The 20763-nt window shown below is 40.4% G+C and overlaps 1 protein-coding gene across 5 annotated transcripts in view; it reads right to left on the bottom strand.

The window, feature by feature from the left end:
- Positions 1-4508: 4508 nt before the first annotated feature.
- Positions 4509-20763, bottom strand: part of TRAK1 (trafficking kinesin protein 1) — a 124797-nt gene continuing 108542 nt past the window's right edge. For 3 of the 5 annotated variants that reach the window (XM_056483153.1, XM_056483152.1, XM_056483150.1), the window contains 3 exons: positions 19988-20317; positions 11391-11493; positions 4509-7482 (listed from right to left, as the gene is read on the bottom strand). In XM_056483153.1, coding sequence (XP_056339128.1) covers positions 6684-7482; positions 11391-11493; positions 19988-20317 — 1232 coding nt within the window. In that variant the 3' untranslated portion in view covers positions 4509-6683. The remainder of the gene's footprint in view (positions 7483-11390; positions 11494-19987; positions 20318-20763) is intronic. The other 2 variants (XM_056483154.1, XM_056483151.1) reach the window with 1 other exon arrangement.

Raw genomic sequence — 20763 nt, 5'->3', positions numbered from 1 at the left:
TGTGTGGTGAGCCAAGCATTCATTTGGGAGGGGGTGAGGACAGGTTCCTGAGCAGAGCAGAATGTGATCCTGAGGGAAAGGTCTTGGAGCAGTCTAGTCACAGCATCCTTCCAGGAGAGAGGGTGCTCCCAAATAGCATAGAGGCTGAGCTGGCTATTGCCCACCGATGTGGAGAGAAGGAGGAAAGTTCTGCCCAGCTCTTACCTGGCTCAGAGCAGGGCAGAGGGCCCCAAGTTCAGAGCTGGGCAGTGATCCCAGCTTGTGCAAAACCAGCACCCTGCAGTTCCTCCAATCATTCCCGTCTACCCATAGGCAGGCTGCGATAAAAGTGTTTTACCTGCATGCTCCACCACCACCATAGGTAATCAGCCTCCCTGGGTCTCCTTCAGCAGCTGGATCTCACATCTAAGGAATGCCCTAAATTGTAAAGGAGGTGCTTTTTGCATTGCATAATTCTCAGAGTTTCTCCCAAATGTGTTCACTAATACAAAAAGGAAAATATTTGTCACGTGCAAGAAAGCAGATAAAAGGTTTCCTGCCAAAGGAAAGAGGCAGCAATTTCTACAGCAAACACAAAGTGTAGAAGACAATACATAGAAAATACTTGCACTAAACCAAAATTCTACTAAAACCAACACTGGGAAACAAACCAAAATGGTTGTGCCAAGGGCTGAGCACAAAAACACTTCGAGGAGCATCTCCCAACAGCAGCTGGGAGAGCCAACAGCACTACAGAATCTGCAGTGAGAGTTCAGCAAACAGTAACAGGGAGTGTTCTTCTCTCGTAACACCAAATATTTTTATTTTTTCTTGTGGATCTCATCCTGAAAATGCTTTTCTGCATTTCTTCCTCTCAAGCTCCTCCCAGGCAACCAGTTTCAGCCACCTAGCTTGGCTTTTTTAGCTTCCTTTCAAAGCATAATGAGTCCTAAATCACCTGAATTCTGTCCTTGGTTTTGGTTATTGTTCACGGCAAAATAGTGCAAAGTGACCATTTCTCCCCCAAAACTTTCAAACAAGAAATTAAAATAAAATAATTTTTTTTTAACTGAGGAAAATACAAATAAATCTAAAAATCCATTTATTTATACATTTGCAACCAAAGTGATGTTACTTTTAAAGAAAGTCACTGCTATCTTTTAAATTAATGTCAGGAACATTCAAGCAATGCTTTTAAATGTTTTCCTTCCAGGCTTATACTAATAAAGGATTTAATACTGTAATATTGCAGGGGGGCTGGGAGTGGGCGATGTTTCAAATCAAGCCTTACTACTGCAGAATGTTTTCATTAGGAAAAAAACAAAACTTTTCTTTTTCTCCTTTGTTTCATTTCCTACAGGCAGATAGATGTAGAGACAAAGATGTTCTTTCCCATTCCTCTCTTCTGAAGGTGTCTGAAGATGTTTATGAAAGTGCACAGCCCTCAAGGCAGCCAGGGGATGGGTTTGGCAGCTTTTACATGTCACTCCCCCAGGACAGGGGCGTTTTTGCCTGACACACAAAAACGGTTTCAGCACCTGACTGGAGCAAGTGAGTGTTAAAAATAAAGAATTACGGGGGAAATGCAGTAGTTATCAAGAGGGACTGTGACTCTGGGACATAGTGCTGTTCCTTGAGGCAAGGGGGAGCTGACTGCTAGCAGCTACTGGCAGCTCAGCAGCATTATCCTCATTACCATAAAAATATCCATCACCTGCTCCTCTGGGAACAGAAGAAATTCCCCAGACAGGAAAGAATTGTAAAGGCTGTTGAGACACCATTCAGCTCCCAGGTGACCTGGAGGTGCTAATTTGAGCTAGATAGGGGAGACAGCAAACCTGGGAAAATCATGCAGCCCTGGTAGGTGCAACCCTTATCCCATGGCAGTAGTGAAGCCACTCTCCAGGCTGTCCTGTTTTATCCCAAAGGAAACAGCAGCCTCAGGAATGGAGGCTCTGCTGGGTAGGAGCCCCTTGCTTCCAGCAAAGGCTTGGGCTGAGAACTGCCCCACAGATTCCAGCACACACAGCACACAGCAGTGCATTGACACAACCTCCTGGTGCTGTCTGGGATGTGAGGTTTCTGGGACTGCCAACTGTCTTGACATTTAATTTAGCTTTATCCAAATTTATCTTTATGAAAACATGTGCATAGGTGCTAAATTTACTCAGCCAAAATAGCAAATCAATACCTTTTTGTGTTTAATTGCAGTTTATTTTCTCCATGAGCTTGATTCAATTAGTTCTGCTCCAGCTTTATCAACTTTATTTCAAAACAGGCGCTGGGCAAATCTCCATGAATGAAGCAGCTTGCTGCAAACTCCACATAAATTATTTGGGAAAAGCTTGTGGTTCTGCTTTTACAGAGTTGTGCATACAACAGCTGTGAAAAAGGTGCAAATACCAAGTGCTCCTTGTGGGAATGAAGGGAAATCCAGGCAAGAGAGGGAGCACCCATGTCTGGGGAGGGGGCAGCTCTCCCTGGGAGCTGGGGCAGCATGTGAGGGAAACCTGAGCTACACCAGTGCACTTGACTACGAGTCTCATCTCCCCTGGTATTTCACACCAGTGTGGATCCTGCTCTCCTCTCCCCAGCTTTGATGCATCCCCAGCTGCTCCATCCTTGCTCCATGTGTGCTGGCAACATGCCCCAGCCAGATGTTCCCGGCCGCAGCCCAGCTGTGCACATTTCAGCAAGCCTGACAGCAGACCAGGCAATCCCCTCTCCAAGGCTTGAGCACAGGAATTTGCAAGTCAAACAAGATGAACGTTTCAATGTCCCAGCAGAACAGCAAAAGGCTTCTCTGCATGTTCAATTTTAGTATCTCCTATGTTCATTAAAATTCCCTTAAAGAAAGAAAAAACTGGCTGTGTGCTTGTTCAAGCTTTAATGATTTCTAAGTACCTGTGTCAATTGAACAGCAATTGGATTCAGCACAGCTTGAAACTTATTTCAGCAGGACAAAAATCTCTGTCATCTTTTAAATACAAACATTACTGGCCTCTCAAGTGTATGCAGTTCTCACATGAAAGCCCACTGCCTACATTGTAGCCAAGGATATTGCTTAGCACCAATAACTTCTAAGGCCTTTTATTTTCCTTACCATTCTGTGGTTCGTTGGCTCGTTAACTGAACTAAAGCAGGTCTGAAGAGCACCCAGTGAGATGCAATAGCACAGCTGAACAAGGCTAATTCCTCATTGTGGATACAAGCCACAGGCAGCAGGAGCTGTCTGCACTAAAGGAAGGCAGGACACATCTCACCAGCATTGCTGGACTTCTCATTCAATGTAGAGAGCTGCCAGTAAATATGTTCAGGGAGTGGGGAGGAACTCTCAAACCTCTGTGCACAATAGCAGTATCTTGTGGAGCCATCCAATGCTTATGATACATGTAAAAGGAAGAGGGGAAGAATCTCAAAAGGCATTTTTAGCTAGTCTTGGCTCTCCAAAGAACATCCTGTGTTCCAGGAGCCATCTACAGCCCAGTCTTAGACACAACCCTCAGCACCTCATCTTCCTCTCCCCTCCAACCCAGCTTTCAGAAGAGAATTGCTAGAAATAAAGAGGCATCCAGAAAAGTTTCTGAGATACTTGAACATTGTAAGGGTTGAGAGCAATTTCAACACTCTCTCTTCTGTGCACCTCAGAATCAGCTCTCACCTTCCCTGGTTTGGCACTTGCTTAACTCATCCTGTTCCCAGGCAAGGAGGCTGGATGCACAGAGCTTCTCCTCCCTGGATCCTTCCTGTTAACCATTAACTTTCTGACCACCAGCTTCCCTCAGGCTCAGAGCTGTGCAGAGAGGAAGGATGTCTGTACTCACTGACAGTCCCTGGCTGTGCCCCTGGCATCAGCCTCTCAAAGCTGGTACAGGGCACTGCATCACACTAATGAAAGCCCTCCACGAGTTTATTTTGGTATTACTGCTGTCCCATTTTGTCTCTGTAGCAAGAATGTGATATAAATGCTATTATTTCCCTCTCCACCTCATACACACACACACACACACACATCCTTCTCAATGAGGCTAACATTTCTAAGAGTTACTGCCTGATTATTCCCTCCTCCAAGGAGCTTTTTTCATTACTTAGCTTTCACTACGTGTGCAGATTTTTTGAGCTTCTCACTACCTGATATTTCATCACTGTAATGCTCACTCCCTCAGTAACAAAGATACTGGCTAACAGAAGACCTCAGTCCTGTCTCTTCTAAAAATAGGATGTTCCTCCTTATTCTGTACTTTCACATTTTGTCACTACAAATTTTGCACTGTATTAGGCAGGAGAGTGCAAACTCCTCAAAATACAGAAACCATACAACATCCAATTCTGCATTGTCACAATTCAAATAAAAAAATCCAAAAGCACATTTACTTTTTTCTTTTAACTCAAGTTTCACTGATTTCAGCCAACTTAAAATCTGAAAACTTTTCAACCAGTTCTGTTTAGCTAAGAGATGAGAGCATGTGATCAAGGTGGAAGATTTATCACCCTAAAAGAACAGGGAAAAGTTGAATAACACACAGCAATGCAACTTTTCTGTTATTTTATTGATGTTAGTGAAGAAAAAATTAAATTTCATAATTCTGATGTGTTACAATTGCTTTCTCTGGTGGGTGGACAGCTCCTACAGCTTATTTAAAGGCTAAATAATACTTCCAAATTGCATGATTAACTTCTACAATTTAAGTTCTCTTATGGTATTGCTTTCTTCCTCTGGGAATATAAAATGGTCCATTAAGTCCATGACTTTTTTTCTGAACCAACTGTTATTCTATCTACTGGTTTAAGATACATTCAAATAAAAAGATACTTAAATGTACTTGCAATAAGTGCACACATACAACAGCAAACAGAGCTGATGGCATTTTACTAAAACATTGTAAGTTCATAGAATAAATAGAAGTCTTCAAACACATGCTGTAACTGACTGATGTGTTTTTTTTCTTTCTCAAAAAATATCCTTAGTGTCCATAGCACTACTGCAATAACTACTTCATTCAGAAAAAAAAACAAACCACCCACCTATCTCTCGTCACAAAGACTAAAAGACAGATTCATTTATACAGGAAATTATCAGTGCTAATAATTTAGTAACAGTCTGGTACAAATGGCAATTCACGGCAATTACGTGTAGTGTGACAATGATAACAAACAGGGAGCTTGATTTTAGGTGCCACAAGAAGTGCAAAGAAAAGAAAGTGGATGCTAAACCCTCCCTGCTTTGCTCCTCTCCATCCCCTCTTCTAAAAAATATTTATGCCTCAGCTCTGCTCTAGAAACAAGCTCCCTCCAGTCTATTCCAGTTCCAAGGTATTTCAAATCTTTCTACAAGCACCCTGCAGAAGGTTGGGAGAAACAGAGAAAAAATTGCAACATAATTAGGATTGCCTGGCAACTAAAGGTTGCGTGAGGTCTTATGTTTCCTTTCGGAAAAAGCAGGGGGTTATATATTTGTATGGCAGGCATTTCCCTCACTCTAAAAACACTGTGAAAATGAAGCATTTCCCTATTTTTACCTATGCTAGGGTCCAACTTTGGATGTAAAAGGCTTCTCTGAAAAAAGAAAACAGAAAATGTGTGGAGACTATTCTCATCCTGCTTAAAAGGCCACTGTCTCTGACATGCATGAAACACGAAGATCAGCATGAGGGCTGCAAGCTGTTCTTTCCTGCCTGTACCATTCCATTACTAAATGTTTTCTGTGGTTCTCTGCTGAGGTTTCAAGGACTCACCTTTTCCTAATACTGGTTTTGCTACATGTTCTTTTATAACATTCTTATCTGTCGATCTGTTCCGCAACTTGGACTTCTAGGAAGTCACTGCCATGTTTACCTCACGAGTTGTGAAAACTGTTTTCTTTGGGCGCACTGACAAAGCATGTTTCAGTGGCAGCAACACATAATAAAGCATTTTCCCTTCCACAATCCAGTGCAGCATTGAAGAACAAAACAAAATAAAAAAACAACAAAGAAAGAAGTTGCACAAAGTGTAAGTGTGCCAAAGGAAACAGCAGTGATAGGAATATGTCACTATCCCAGGTACCCAGTAGGCCTGCTGACCTCAACACAGTATTAGTTCAAGTTTACCATCTTGGGGAGGAGGCAAATACAGAACAGAAAAAAAAAAAATAAGGTTTCATCCATTCAGGCATAATAGCCAGGCACTCTAACAACTCAGCTCAACTCATATACAGAGGCAAAATTAAAACTACCACATGTTAAACTGAGTGCTTTTTCAGTATTAACGAAGCACAAATGCTCCCATGCTTCAAGTGATGTAATGAGAGGTCTCATATAACACATTCAAAAGCTTCCCATGCACCTTTGACTCAAGTTAGGCTAGCTACAGAATTCACGTTTTTCTAGTCAAGTTATTTTTTGTTGGTTTTGCTCTTTTGTTTTTTTTCAGTGCATCTTAAAAAAAAATACCTTTTCAAAAGGTTAGCAAGTTAACCTTAATACAGCATTCATAACATAGAGGCTTTTGCACTTGATTGAACAGTAAAATAATCCAATTAGTTACAATAGATCTGGTACATATTTACACATTTTATACAAAGTTTACACATTTCTCCCGTTAGGCACGAAGTTGATTTGTCGAACTCACGAGGCAATGAAGGGGTGGTGGGGAAAGGAAAGGGAGTCTGGAGAAAGAATCTGAGTATTTTCATTTAAAAAGACTAGCTGTAAAAATAAAGTCCTTCATCGTAAGCTAGTTTGCTTCGGGAGCTTGGTTCCCATGAGGATCCCCGAAGTGAGGGATGTTGGGCCTTTCATCTGCATGCTGGAACCCACCATGGTGGGGAAACTCCGATTCCTTCGGATGCCAGTGTTCAGCTGGATGCCTCCAATGGCACTGGTCACGGCAGGGCAGCCCAAGGGGAGACTGTCAGGTGCCAGGCCTCCAGGAACAAGGGCCCTCACTGGTCCCTGTGCCCCACAGAGAAGAGGTCTCTGGTCATCAGTTAAAGGAGGAGCTGACGTTTGCCCTGAACTCACAACTTTGGCAATACCAAACCTTCTGACTTTGTCCACGAGATTAAGGTTGGAAACAGACACGTCAGTTTGGCTCTCACTGTTTCTGATGTTCTTTTTATTCCTCACCTCCTTCAAGATTGAACTAGCAGGCTTTGAAGCCAAGAAGTTGTCATAAGGTGGGCTGGTGCACTTGAACTCAAAAGATGGAGGGGAAGAAGAAGGTGTCTGCATGGGTGAGTTTGGTGGAGTGGAAGGAATGATCGCCATTTTCGGGGAGTACGTGTTCAGCAGGGTGCTCTTGCTGGCTCTGTCCCAGCTCTGTGGATTGTACACTGCTGCCGAAATGCCCCTTTCCTTCAGCAGCCACACCAGCCCCAGGGACGTGCTCATCGTTGTGGTGGATTCCCGGAGGTTGGTGAAGGATTCGGCCAAACTCAGACGCCGAGGAGTGCAGGGAGTAGCCACTGGGGTGCCTTTCAAATTGCTAATGCTGCCACAAGCTGGAGTAGGTGCTGCGTTAAGGCTGAAAGCAAAGGAGCAGTCAAATTATTCTCTCCATGAGAAAATTAAAATTAACTACTGGCAAGATTTTAAACCCTGAGCAGGGCCTTTTATCCATTTGGAGAGTTCACAGGACACTGAAAGTTCCCAGTCCTCCACAAATGTGATTACCAGTGCAAAATCACCAGATCTAACAAAACACATCTCCAGTTTGCACATCACAGTGCCCAGTCTCACAGGATTAATGTCACTGCCAATACCCACCACCACATTTCTCCTGATGAACTATTTACAGGTTTGTAATCAACACCTTTATTTTCCCTTCCTGATCTACTAGCTGTCACAACTCCCAGTTGCTTCTAAGAGACAAGGAAATGTGGGAGACTGGACTAATGGTATAAGCAAGACATCTACTTTTAGTGTCACTTCTGAGCACACAGAATTGAACGCTCATTCACTAAGGCATGGTGTACTTAGCTACTCCAGAAACAAGGCATATGGGATGTCTATGACACTCCAAATTCATATCTGAGAGAATCCCAAGAGCCCCATGCACCTTCAGAAAAAAAAAAATCCAACTTTTTCTATCCATGTGCAAATTATGGTCTTTCCCGCAAATACACACGCACAAATAATTAAAAAAAAAAAGAATTCCACAGTAATGTCTCCTAACCATGGGTTCATCACCTCTAATGGTATATAAAGGGTCTTGAGCAATGCAACACTTAATGCTAAACAAGGATTCACTGACGTAAGATCAACACTGTTGAAAAAGAAGGAAATCTATTCCCTCACCTTGCCAGGTTAGCAAGTAGAAGGCACTCAGCATAAAGTCAAACAGAAAGTAAAGCCATTGCAAAACAGTGGGAAAACTAAGCAGCTGGGAGGGGAAGGAACAGGGGGGAGAATGGGATCTTTGTTTTTCAGCAGAGCCCTGCTGTTGGATTGCCTCAGCCATAATGTGTGACTTTAACGAAAGTGTGGTTCTCTGCACAAGAAAAACATCCCAAAGAGCCACTTTGAGACAAACTGGTTGTATTTCCAAGAGAAGATTCTGGCTAATGACTACATTGCATCTTTTTTGCCCATACAGACAAAAAGGGCTGAGATGGTGTTGTGACTGGGATTTTCAGTCTCATTTCACCTTACAGTAATGAACTCCATAGAGCCAACAGTACTGTGCATAACAGGTTAGACACCTGGAATGCTTTCAGATGCAGCTTCTGATGAGCTTAGAACATCATCTAGATCCTTGGTTTACAGTGAGCAGGTGATGTGAATTCACACAACACTGGAAACTAGTCCCATGGTCTAAAAATCAGTGTATCTTTAAGGCACTTCTTAATAAGGAAAATATTAGCCTGATGCTATGAAATCTCAAGTCACGTCTTCCTCCCAAGGTGAAATAGGATCTGACCAACATGATCTCTAACACTGATTTACTATACCAACTATACCAACCTCTACCATAAGCAAGTGAAATTGAGGAAGGTGAACTGCAGTTGTAATTCAACAAGAGGAATCCCATATATTCCTCCTGGTACACTGTAATGAAACACTTATTTGAGAAAACTGGCAGATGTAATTAGAAACACAGTCTTACTTAGTGGCTCTGACTGCAGTCTCCTTGCACCCCCGTGTGTGCTGTGGCTGTCAGTGCATGCAGCAGATGTGCTAAGGCACATTCTGATGTCCTGCCTGGGCTGAGGCAGCAGGGGAGAAGGATCTCTCCCAGCAGAGCTAAGGAGGCCACACATACCCACTACAGCAACACACACACTCTGAAGGCAAGGCTGAGTGGAAAGAAGTTAGTTTACAATTCTTCTCTTAGGCACTGATTAAAGCTGGACCCTCATAGTTCTGACTCCAGTGGAACTAAAGAGCAGTGACACCCATACATTTCCCATACAGCTAAATACAGAAGTTTGAAAAGCATGAGGGAGAAAAAAGGAAGAGAAATCTCTGCATGAACTGACTTTCTACAAGGTATGACCATACACATTTCAGAAATCTAGACATATGGTGTTAATTACCAGGCTTCCAGAATATCCTACTCACTAGATGAAAACTATAGCACTCCAACGGTTTATTAACTCGTACAGCTTCACTCTTTCCAGATACAGATTTCAGTTGCACAGATACTAGATTAGTATTTCTACCAAATTTTCAGCACAGTTATACACTACAGTGCAGTTAAAAAAAAAACAAGCCATCCCTGCAAGAAAGCAGTTGCAGGCGTTGCCTTTTCTTCCATTTGATCATTTTGGCATTGCTTTAACTGGGAAATATTTTTCCCATCAAACTAACACCGCAGGATACCCTGGACACAACCACAGAAACAGACTCGAAGTGGCCTCAGCAACTCAGCCCAGTGATGGTCTCAGGGTTAGATTGAGAAAAGAAATAAATAAAGGAGCAATTCATTTAGCTGAATGAAATTTAGTCAGGTTAGAGCAACACCTGGGGTAGCACAGGTTAAAATGCAACCAGGTAGGTAAATGCCAAACCTCTTGGGGTTAGCTGGTGCCACACACACTAGCATTCCTTGTACATGACCCTGCCAACACAGATGCTGCTGGCAGTGCTGCTCACCCCCAACCACGCTGGGTCACAGTGTCTGCCCTATACCTCCTCTCATCACAATGAGACATAACGCAGTTTCTCGTCCTCCTCACATGACCTGTGAAGAATCATTTATAGTTGGTAAGGAGGAGCTCCTTAAACATCTTCTGAAAACATGATTTTGTTTATTTTGCTCTTTGTTCTCCTGAACAAATGATGAACGTCCATTTAACTAAGGCAGCTGAAAATGCACTGAATTTTCTGACTGATTTGTTAGATTTAGTACCCAAAGAGTTTATTATGATCACCACTGACAGCAATTCAAAAATAACAAGAAAATTAAAGCAGAACTGCAGCCATATAAGAGGATCTCTTCAGTAATTGTGCTGAGGGGAAACACAGAAAAGAGTAAGGAAAAACCAGCCAGGCCACTAATAACTAAGTTATTAGTCCCTTAGAAAGGGAAGTAAAAAAGTTACATTTAAACATCATATATTTCTTTTCTACTTGACAGGTTTTCATGTTCAATACCCGTACTTTTCATGCCCTTCATAGGAAGTCAGTGCCTATCTCATGTCTAAACAAGTGTAGACACAACATCTCTGCATGGGGACCTACACAGTGGCACACTTGCACAGAGGAGCTGGAAGGGCAGAGAAAGCAATGAGACATTGTCCTTATAAACAGAAAAGAACATTCTTTAAATCCTGATTTGCTAAGGGAGGAAAGCTCCCTCTTTAGGTATGAAATTCACACACCCCCCTTTGGTTCTCAGATCTTCACCTTCCATAAGGCTGCAGAACTGCCTTCTGTTGGCATGCAGTGTCTACACTGCCAATTGCTATTGCATCATCAGCTCATTCCTTTCAGTCTGGCAACTATGAATTAATTTCCAATAACTATACCAAGAAACAATGTACACATCTCACTGTTTCCAGTTAAGGCATATGTCCTCCTCCACTCCTCTATAGTTCCAGGATTTCTTTACCTGCACATTCCTTTTTCTTCTGAGAAGAAAGATTTACACTTCCTCCCTGGAAAAACCTCTCATGTTTTTTCGTAAGAGATTACATCCTGTGCATTCACATATGAGGACTACAACTAGTCTAAGATGAGGAGTAGCCAGGTTTGTTTGGATATCAGTTATATCTGATCCTGCAATATCTCAACTAAATTTAAGAAACTTTGATTGGCTTTTTAAAACATCACACATGCCTCTCAAATTCAGGCTGCAGTAACACAAAATGGGTGGAATAACTGGCGTGTGTGTTGTAATTCACCAATGCAGTCAATGCCTATGTTTATGCTATTGCTTAGAGGGGAAACTCTGAGAGAGCTGAAGGCTTTGCCATCATGAGAATCCCTTACCTTGGCGTGACTCGTGTGAGTTCATCAGAGGGGTGCAGAATGCGGCAGGTGGTGAAGGTGAAGGTGGAGTTGGTTTGTGACATGCACTTCCCAGGATGAGGTACTAAATTAAAAAAAAGCAAATTCTTTGCATTTTACACAGAAAAGGGGGAAACCAAACTTCTGTGTGCTGATAAGACAGATGCAAAAAGTGATGAGGCACCTTGATGGGATCAATGCAAGAAAAGTGAAATGCTCAGGTACTACAGTGTTAAACAGACACTTTTCTACAAAAGAAAGACTTCTAGGACTCCAAGGCCAGTGCTAAAAAGGTCTGCTGAAACTTGCCCATGATCACAAACACTGCAGATTAAGTCTTGTTCAAACCAAATTTAGGCCAGGCAGTGCTTGAAATGAGAGCCCTTATCTAAACTAATGCAACTTGCATCAGTGGGAAATTACAAGCAAAATTTTCTAGCACCAGCTCAGGAGCATCAGGATTTTCTAAATGCTTGTGTCTTTCAGCTTTTAGATTGATCCACAAAAAGGTATCCCCATTACTTCTCTGTAATGGATCCATCTGCTAATGCTACAGGAATACAGATTGTTGGGGTGGGGAGGGGAAGGACAGACATTAATTACTGTTTCTCTGAGTTTTCATATCCACAATATGGAAAGTGGTAGTTTTTTGGATCCACTACTGTACATCTGTGACATTTCTCTTGTGCATGTGATTAGGTTCTTTAAAAATGTATGCCCTCAGCTGCATAGTATAGCAGTTTCTGAATATTTGTAGACAGTGTAGTAAGCAATTTCCTAACAAATGTGGTTGGAAAACTGCCACTCTGGTGATAGATCAGTGATTTGGGAAAGAAGCAGTATAGTTCAGTTTTAAAAATGAAGGACTTAGGCCAACTTCTTTCTTCTTAGCAGAAATACTTCTGTGGCTGTATTAATCTGCTATATAATGCAGCTGTGGTCACCGCAAAATAACTACAGAATTTAAAAGCCATGCATCTGAAAAGCTGGTTGAAGAACACCCAGAGTTAAATATTACATCAAATATATCATGATTGCATAGGTCCTCTTACTTAGTAACCAAACTTAGCAGTGATCAAAAGACATGCACAATAAACACCATGTGCAGCTCCCTCCCCACCAGTTCTACCCAACCTTCTGAGCCATTCCCTGATTAAGCCACATTTTAATACCACAGTACACAACTATTCAACACATTGCAAAAGACAGACAGACCAACCAGCTAGACCAGACACCATTCTGAACTCCCAGAGCAGCTCAGCAGAAGCAAGGCAAGTCTTAATTGTGGCTGTGTTCCCTTTTTCACATATAAAATACAGCTCCAAAACAGTGTGTGTGGTTAGGTAGCCATTTAAGAGCACATATAAGCAGTGTGTGAGGGGTAGAGCATGGCCAGTGTGAATGGTGGAAGCAGAAGTGGCTGAGCATACAGTGTGAGGTAACTTTTAGTCAGCGCTGGAATGTACAGCTGTACATTAGAGAGAGATATTTCTAAGGACCCACTGGAGTGTCATGTTAACACACTCAAATGTTAGCACATAACATAACAACAAGCTCTACTTCACCTCCAGAGATGGTAATTAGGATGCTTGAGGAATCCAGTTGCTTTAGAGATTAGTGTGAGCACTACAAAAGCTATTACAAGGGAGCACAGCCTAGCAATCATGATTCTCTCCATATTGTAGAGAGTTTTAAGAAAATCTGGAGAAAGAACTTAAATAACTAGACATGAAAAAATTGGTTATTTAGAGAACACAGGACTTTAACATAAATCAATTGGAAACAAAGCAATTATCCCTGGATGATGAATAGAGAACAGAATAAAGCAATGCTGGTTTAAGATTGCAAGCTCAACCCAAAGCACACAGCTGTAATACAATCAGTGCATTTTCCCCATTTGTCATATCCCCTCAGATTGGAGACAGGCACATTGAAGGAACAGCTGCATTAGCAAAAGCAAGACTCATTGTTATTAATGAGTCAAAGATAGGAGAAGGCTGCTAAAAGTAGAGAAATCACTAACTCTAATCAGAGGAGACAAATTGAAATGATGAAAAAAATCTATTGATTTCCAAGGATGTATTTCACCCTCAAATACCACTAAGAAAGTCCTGTACCAGCTTCATCCTTCATCAGTCAACAATGGGTTGTATCATATTGCTGTAGCATTTTCCATCCTTTGGACACAGTAAAGAGTGAGAACCTGTTGCTGTAAATGAACAAAGTTTATCAAATAGAAACAAAATTATTAATTTCTAACTTAGTAATTTTACATATAAATGGCCATCTCCTGAGGTGGTAAAAGTTCATGAGGAAGTAATACATTTTTCTAGTAAGGAAGACTATCTTCACATTTACATATACCAAAATATTCTCTTGAATATAAACATTTGCTCCACGTAACTGTCTGAAACCAAATGTTTTACTTATACTCTCTTTTCCAAAGTAGTCGCAGTTTAACAACAAGGCTTCATATCTGTATGAAAAAGAATCTGTACATAATTCAGTGCTTAACAAAATTTGCAGAAATATCATGTAATTTCATCCATCAGGAACCCTGTGCAAACTCTTAGTGCATTTCCCCCCTAAATTTAAATTAAATCTAAACCTAAGACTTCTACTGTATCATGTTTTAACACTCACAAATTAATGATTCTTCACATTATTAAGTTTTCTCAAACAATTCACAGGCACTACGGAAAAATGCAAAACATAGCTGAAAGGGACTCTTCTGTAAGCACAAACACTATTGCAAAAACACCTTTAAAAAAAAAAGTCAGGTTCCAGTTAAACTGAGTGCAGAGAGCTCCATCTTCTGGTACAACAAATAGGGCTTTCCTCACAAAACACAAAGCTGATTTTATGTATCTCAGAGCTGTCTCAGATCCAGCTTCAGGACTCCAAGCCTGTGGGCCATTCTGCTAGGTGTAAACAGCAAAATAGATATGTTTAGGACATGACCTTCTGCCCAGGGAACTCTCAAAAGCCCATTTTATCGGGATTTTCAATCAGCTGATGCAGAGGAAGGTACAAAATTACAGCAGACAAACAAGTGGCCTGCCCCACCCACAAGAAGATGTCAATACAAATTAAGTGTGAGGAAGATTTGTAAGAGGTAGCTATACAAAAACACCATTAACTTTTGTACTATTGTATCAAAATTCAAATTTGTTGTTATGCTGACATAAAGGCGAAAAGGCAGAGAGCTCAAGATGACCAGAAAACCTTTGCACTTTGTACATACACCTATTCATACATAAAAATCTATTAGGAAAATAACTTCTAAAAAAAGTTGGGAAATCTTAAAGAGTATTATTTGATCCAGACTGGCACGAAGTTAACACTTTAGTCCAAGAGTGAAGCAAGCCACTCTGCTCCATCATTTTTTGGCACGTTTCAAGGAAAGGAGGGAACCTAGTTCCCTCCCATTTGAGCAGGCAGTGCAATGGAAATAGGGCATTTCTCTAGCACAGGCTGTGGAAACAGGGATGGAATGACAATCAGACTGAGGCACCCTCAGAGCAATAGATGGTATTTGAAAGCATTGGAAGTTTATTGCTGAATAGAAAAGTTCTGCCTCCCTAAAAAGAGGATAATGAAGGACCATTAGGAGACTTTTTTTTTCCCCCTACAGTGTGATCATCTAGAACACAGGCTATAGACTTCACTTTTGCCAGTTTGTGCCACTAATTCCATTCTTGGGTGAGGTGAACTTACTGGAAACTTGGTCACAAAACCCCACTAGGATCTACAGGACAAGACAGTGGTTTCATGTAGTGTCTAGATTTAGCAGAGTTCATCCCCTACAGGTAGCTAAGATATCCACAGTGAAAATGCCTGGCTGACAGAATAGGGGGAATATAGACTAGGCTGGATCTGATGCCTGGGTGAACCACTACAATAAAAAGGAAATAAGTGATAGAAACAACAGCTGTAAAAGGTGAACATGGGGCTCTCCTAACAATGTAATGGTGAATACTCAAAACCTCCAAGAATTCATACATCTGGCACCAGGAGTGTGGCTTTTGTTATGTTTCTTAAACAACAACATTATTTTCTGAATATATGATTTTCCAGAATTTTCATTTATTTTGCCTTTGGAAACAGAAACAGAGGAAAAATTGAACAAAGGCAGGTATTCTTTGGACAGGGTGTTCTATTCACTGAGATATTTTTCTCTTATGTATATAACCACTGAGCATAGATGTAGAAAGACTTAAAAGTATTTAATGTGGCTTCAACGTAAGTTTATGCAGGCTAGGATCCCCAAATTAAAATTCAAGCATTTTAACAGCATAGAAAGCAACTACTGACAGACTTTTTAAAAAGAAATAATTACTGTGAAATGTTCATGCCATTTGAAAATAGAATATATTTAAATATGTATCAATATCTCAGCTCTATGAAGAGTTACAAAATTTATTGCTTTTCTGTACAATGATAACTTTTTAGAAGCATGTATAGTAATCCTGCTAAAAACAACTCAAACATAATACATTCATTACTTGCTCTTGTGATTTTAGGCCTCTATTTGGAAAGCCCTCCATGTCATGGTTAAGGTCTAAGCATGAAATATGAGAATGCTGATCCTGTAATGCTGTGCACATGTTTATTCAAAGCAATCAATCAGTGGAATTAACAAATACAAGTACTGAAAGACCAGTTTATGCACCCAATACTAGCAGGCAATTAAGTATACACTGCATCAAGTGCAGTCCTTCCAACTGCAAAATTAGAACATTCATAACATTATTAAGTGCTCTGAGTGGCTGGTGTTTCGTTTGTTTCTTTAAGGGAAACATGAAAGCCAGTGAATTAAAAAACCACAACAAACCAAACAAAAAACCATCCTAAACAACCCCTCCCTCCAAAACAGATTCTGTACAGTTTTATAATATACTAGCTTCTTTCACAGAACAAACAAAAAAACATATTGAGGTTACTAAAAATTTGTGCTGCAAAAATTACTTGTCCAGATGATTTTAAGAACGTGTCCTGCAACTTCTCCACAATTCCACTTACACTGAGGATCTACACAAGTGATACACAAATCTCAAGCTATTCCTGTGTATTAGGCTAAAACTGTAACTTTGGAATTCACATAATTCCATAAAGTCCTCCATAAAGTTAACTCTACCCACACATAGACTAAGTGCAGACCATAAGGCATATGCGTGCTAACTTCTGAAATGTTCAATGCCATAATTGGGATACAATACGCATTATGGTGAAGATGCTGTTTTATAGATCAATGCTACCACAGGTTTCAACATAGGGACAAGAAAACACAAGGAACATAACTTTTCCTTTTTTGTCAGAATGATGTCTAACTCTAGCTATCCCAAGAATACAATATCTATTACAATTGTTCTAAATACACTTGTTTTGGCTACAAGATATTTTTGGCACAAGCAATGTTTGCTCTCCTGAGCCTGGACATTGACATAAGCTCTTGGGCTCATTTTGAGCAGCACTCTGCACACACAAAATGACAATATGAATAGTGCTTGTAAGTACTGTGACAGAGAACATATCCAGTGCAAAAAAGGCAAGATACAAACCTCAGAGCATACAATCAACTGAAGGAGAAACCTACCCAACAGACTAAGATAACCTATACCTGCTGAGAAGGTTCTTGTAGGCACTGCATTACTGAAGAAATCTTTTGGTCTGAGGCTAGAGGATCTGTAGCTCTAGATGGGCATGCTTTATGGCCTGCTAAGAGCAACTGTAAGAAGATACCTGCTGGTTTTTACAGACCTCTTGAATGAGATTTTTCCACAGTGGAGCTATCCTGGATTACAAGCAAAGGCACCATCCCTAGAGACTGCGTGCAAGATTTTTCTTTTTATTTTACTCCCACATTCTCTAGCAAGAGTTTATTCTTTATGTTGCCAACTGGAACCAATTCCAATGTGGAATAATGTAAGCAATGATGTCGTAACCTTATACTCAAGATGTTGTACACACCCCTACCTGCCTTGCATCTCCTACAGAGAAATCTAGAACAAAGAATGCTGAGGAGAAGCAATGAGAAGCAATGGCTCCACAATCTCCCAAAAAATATTCTTTGGTGGGCAGACTGTGGATCCTAGGAAGTAATGCTCCATTAGTAAGTGCCTACTCTGACAAAATTCACAATCCTCTCCCCCTTATACTATGCCTGACAAATTGCTGCTTCAACAAAAAGCAGCAACACAATCAATAATATGGTAGTTCCTGGATACTCCTAAAACCTATGTAACAAGACAATTTGAAAGAAGGCAAAAGAATGGGAAATAAAAGTTTTTGGTGCACTTGCTCATTCTACAAGTTATTAACTTTGACCCATTTATTTCTGTAACGTAGTAAAATGACTCAGCAAACAATACAAGGTAAAATAAGATTGCTAGAGCAATTTCATTGATTTTAACTACTTTGTCAATTTATAGGGTAGGGAATTTGCTTAAAAAAACCTGTCTGAGAGAGATTTTTCCCAGGAAAAGTCAGCAGTAAATAACCTGTTCATAAACAATGACCTGTATTCAAAATCATAATGGAGATAAAAAATGGAAGAAAATACTAGACTTTCTTACCAGTTTGAAGTCACAGAGCAGGCCTACATTAACTGCTCTACTCCAAAGAAAGAACTCTTTCAAATTATTACCCAGAAATGTTAGACTAATTTGTTCTTTAACAAAAAACAAACAAAGAAAAAAACCCAAAAAACAACAAGGAACTAAACTACATCCTTATCTGTTTAGCCCATGACAATGAGTTTTTTACTTTTTTGACATGTTCCTGTGTTGAACACTCTTACAATTAGAAAACTTTTAAAAATGTAACCCAAGAAACATTTTTTTGCACATTTACTGTACCTTGAGTACGTGAAGAACTGCTTGTTCCTGTCCTCTCTACGGCAACACATTTTACAATTAATCATATCTTTTGTTGAATCTTTTATTCCCTAGATACTAAAATGCCAGTTATTTCAGTCTTTGATTATTTCAGTCTATGTTTCCCAATCCCCAGCTTTTCTTGCTGTTGTTACTCAGACTCTTCAAAATTATAAAACCCTGGATAATATCTAAAACAGTACACAACTGCCTGAAGAAGCATTATTTTCACATAAATATAAAAAAATAATAGAAACTTCCCTTCTGGAATCTCATAGAACAAGGACAACTTTTGCCAGTGCAAAGAGAAGTTGAAGGGTTTGGATGCTGAAGAACTGAAACAGGCTGCCCGGGGAAGTGGTTGGATCACTATCCTGGGAGGTATATAAAAGATCTGTAGATATGGCACTTAGGGACATGGTTTAGTGGTGGACTTGGCAGTGCTGAGTTAATCCCTGGACTCTATCTTAGAGGTCTTTTCTGACCCTAATGATTCTATGATTCAAAGTTTAACCTTAATAAAACTGACTTCAGAAAGTAGCTTATACTCAGTAGCTGAAAGCACAGAACTGCCATTGCAGTGAGAGCTGAAGATACTCTTCATGCCATGATAATAACTGAAATATTATTTAGCCCTGAGACAATCTAATCTTCCGAAGAGCAGCCAAATATTAAATTATGATTTATCCCAGAAAAAAGAGAGGGAAGGAAGTGTCTTAATTTAAAGTAGTTATATAAAAACAAGAAGTCTGGAAAAAAGAGTTCTAGCAATTTTCTGATTCTGGACTAAATATAATTCTTTACCAGAGGCAAATCTTAATGAAGACTATATAGCTTATTAAAATAAAAACCCCCAAATCCCAAGAACAAGAGAGAAACCACACAAACTCAAAACACATTTGTAGTCTTAAGAATCTGTAATCTTGTGCAATAATAGATTGCTAGTGTCAGTTCAGAGTATCTAATAACTCATGCAGTACTGTGTCACTTAAAAATGTTTACGTTGTAATACAGTATAAATAGGAAGAACAGTGTTCAATACTGTGGTAGAGAAAGAATAAGGGAAATGTTAGTAGTCACTGCATAAAAACATCTCCTTAACTGTTCATCTCAGAAGGACTTTAAAAACAGGTAACTGTATCTGAGGTAAGTGAATTAAACTTTCAGAATTTCTTTGGTGATTTTTCAAGGCACTCCATTTGTTTCAGCAAAGACAAGGTAGAGGCACCTTTAGCGCACCAATCATTTAGTCTTCGTTTTTTCCTCAAGTACAAAAATCTAAAACATGCCATCACCTCTTACGAGCTGTCAGAAGAGTATCTGCACTACAGTAATACAAAAGATATGTAATCTGTACATTACACACACACACAACAGTGTGCGCTAAATACACACACAAGTTGAATAGATGCCACACAAAGGTTTGTGAACGAACCACTTCCTTTTAGCAGCCTTCTCTTATCACAATAGAGTAAAATATTGACCACAGATGCTGTTACTGAAAAACAAATTAAAAGATTATCAAAGAAATGATTTTTGAGCCAATGTTAGAATGGTTATGTTCTAACCACTGCACGCACTATCGTGCAGATGCCACACACAAAGCAATATTATGGATGCTGTTCTGAAGAGACGTGAGAATGGCCCAGTAATCAAAATCCTGTAAAGATGTCAGTTTTACTGGACTTAATGAGTTTCCCTCACCAGACCCCTCATCATCGTCAGCCGTGGACTCCTGCATCTCCTCTGTGAAAGCCTGAGATTGGCGGGGGTTATTCTTGCTCTCTGAAACAGTCACTTGTGCTTGTGACCTCTCACCTGAGGTCTCTGTGTGCTGAACTGGCGTCGAGGTAGTTAGGCCCTTGTAAGAAATGTCACCTGTCTCATCTTCCTCATAGTCATTAAGGCAGTACACTTCATCCAGATCCAGGTCTAGGGTCCTGAAGCCCTTTGTGACAACCCCAGGCCTCGGGTCCAGAATCCCACCCAAGTGAGGCTGAGCCAGCTGCTGCCAGTGGTGCAAAGTGGCAGAACCTTGAAAGGGAACAGAAAGACAACCGAAATCCATTAGCAAACAATCCAGGACCTAAAGACAAAGTTCCATTTCATTTATCCAAAAGATCAAAGGTTTGGGAGCTCCAAACCTTAAATGTTTCTGTGTTTAATGTTTCTAGGGAGACATGCTACAGCACAAAACTGCTTCAGCTACTCTTCAGCAATTCCACACCAGTGTGAAATGATCACATCAGCACTTATGCAAAGCCTGGTGGTGAGAAGCAGCATACTTGTGCACATGCACATCCCCTCCCCATAAATATCCTCATCTGCTTCAATTCTCAGGATTAAGCAGGAGTAGAAAGAATTTACATTGTAACAGTTGATCTGAGCACCATCACAGAAAGCTCTAAGGAGAACATACACCACACATTGCCACATTAAGCTCAAATTAAGACAAGTGCTAAAAACATGCCAGAATTTTC

This window comes from Oenanthe melanoleuca, chromosome 2 (genome assembly GCF_029582105.1).
Source record: "Oenanthe melanoleuca isolate GR-GAL-2019-014 chromosome 2, OMel1.0, whole genome shotgun sequence".
NCBI classification, from domain to species: domain Eukaryota; kingdom Metazoa; phylum Chordata; class Aves; order Passeriformes; family Muscicapidae; genus Oenanthe; species Oenanthe melanoleuca.
Note: the sequence above shows the minus strand (reverse complement) of the source record. Positions and strands in the feature narration are given on the sequence as shown.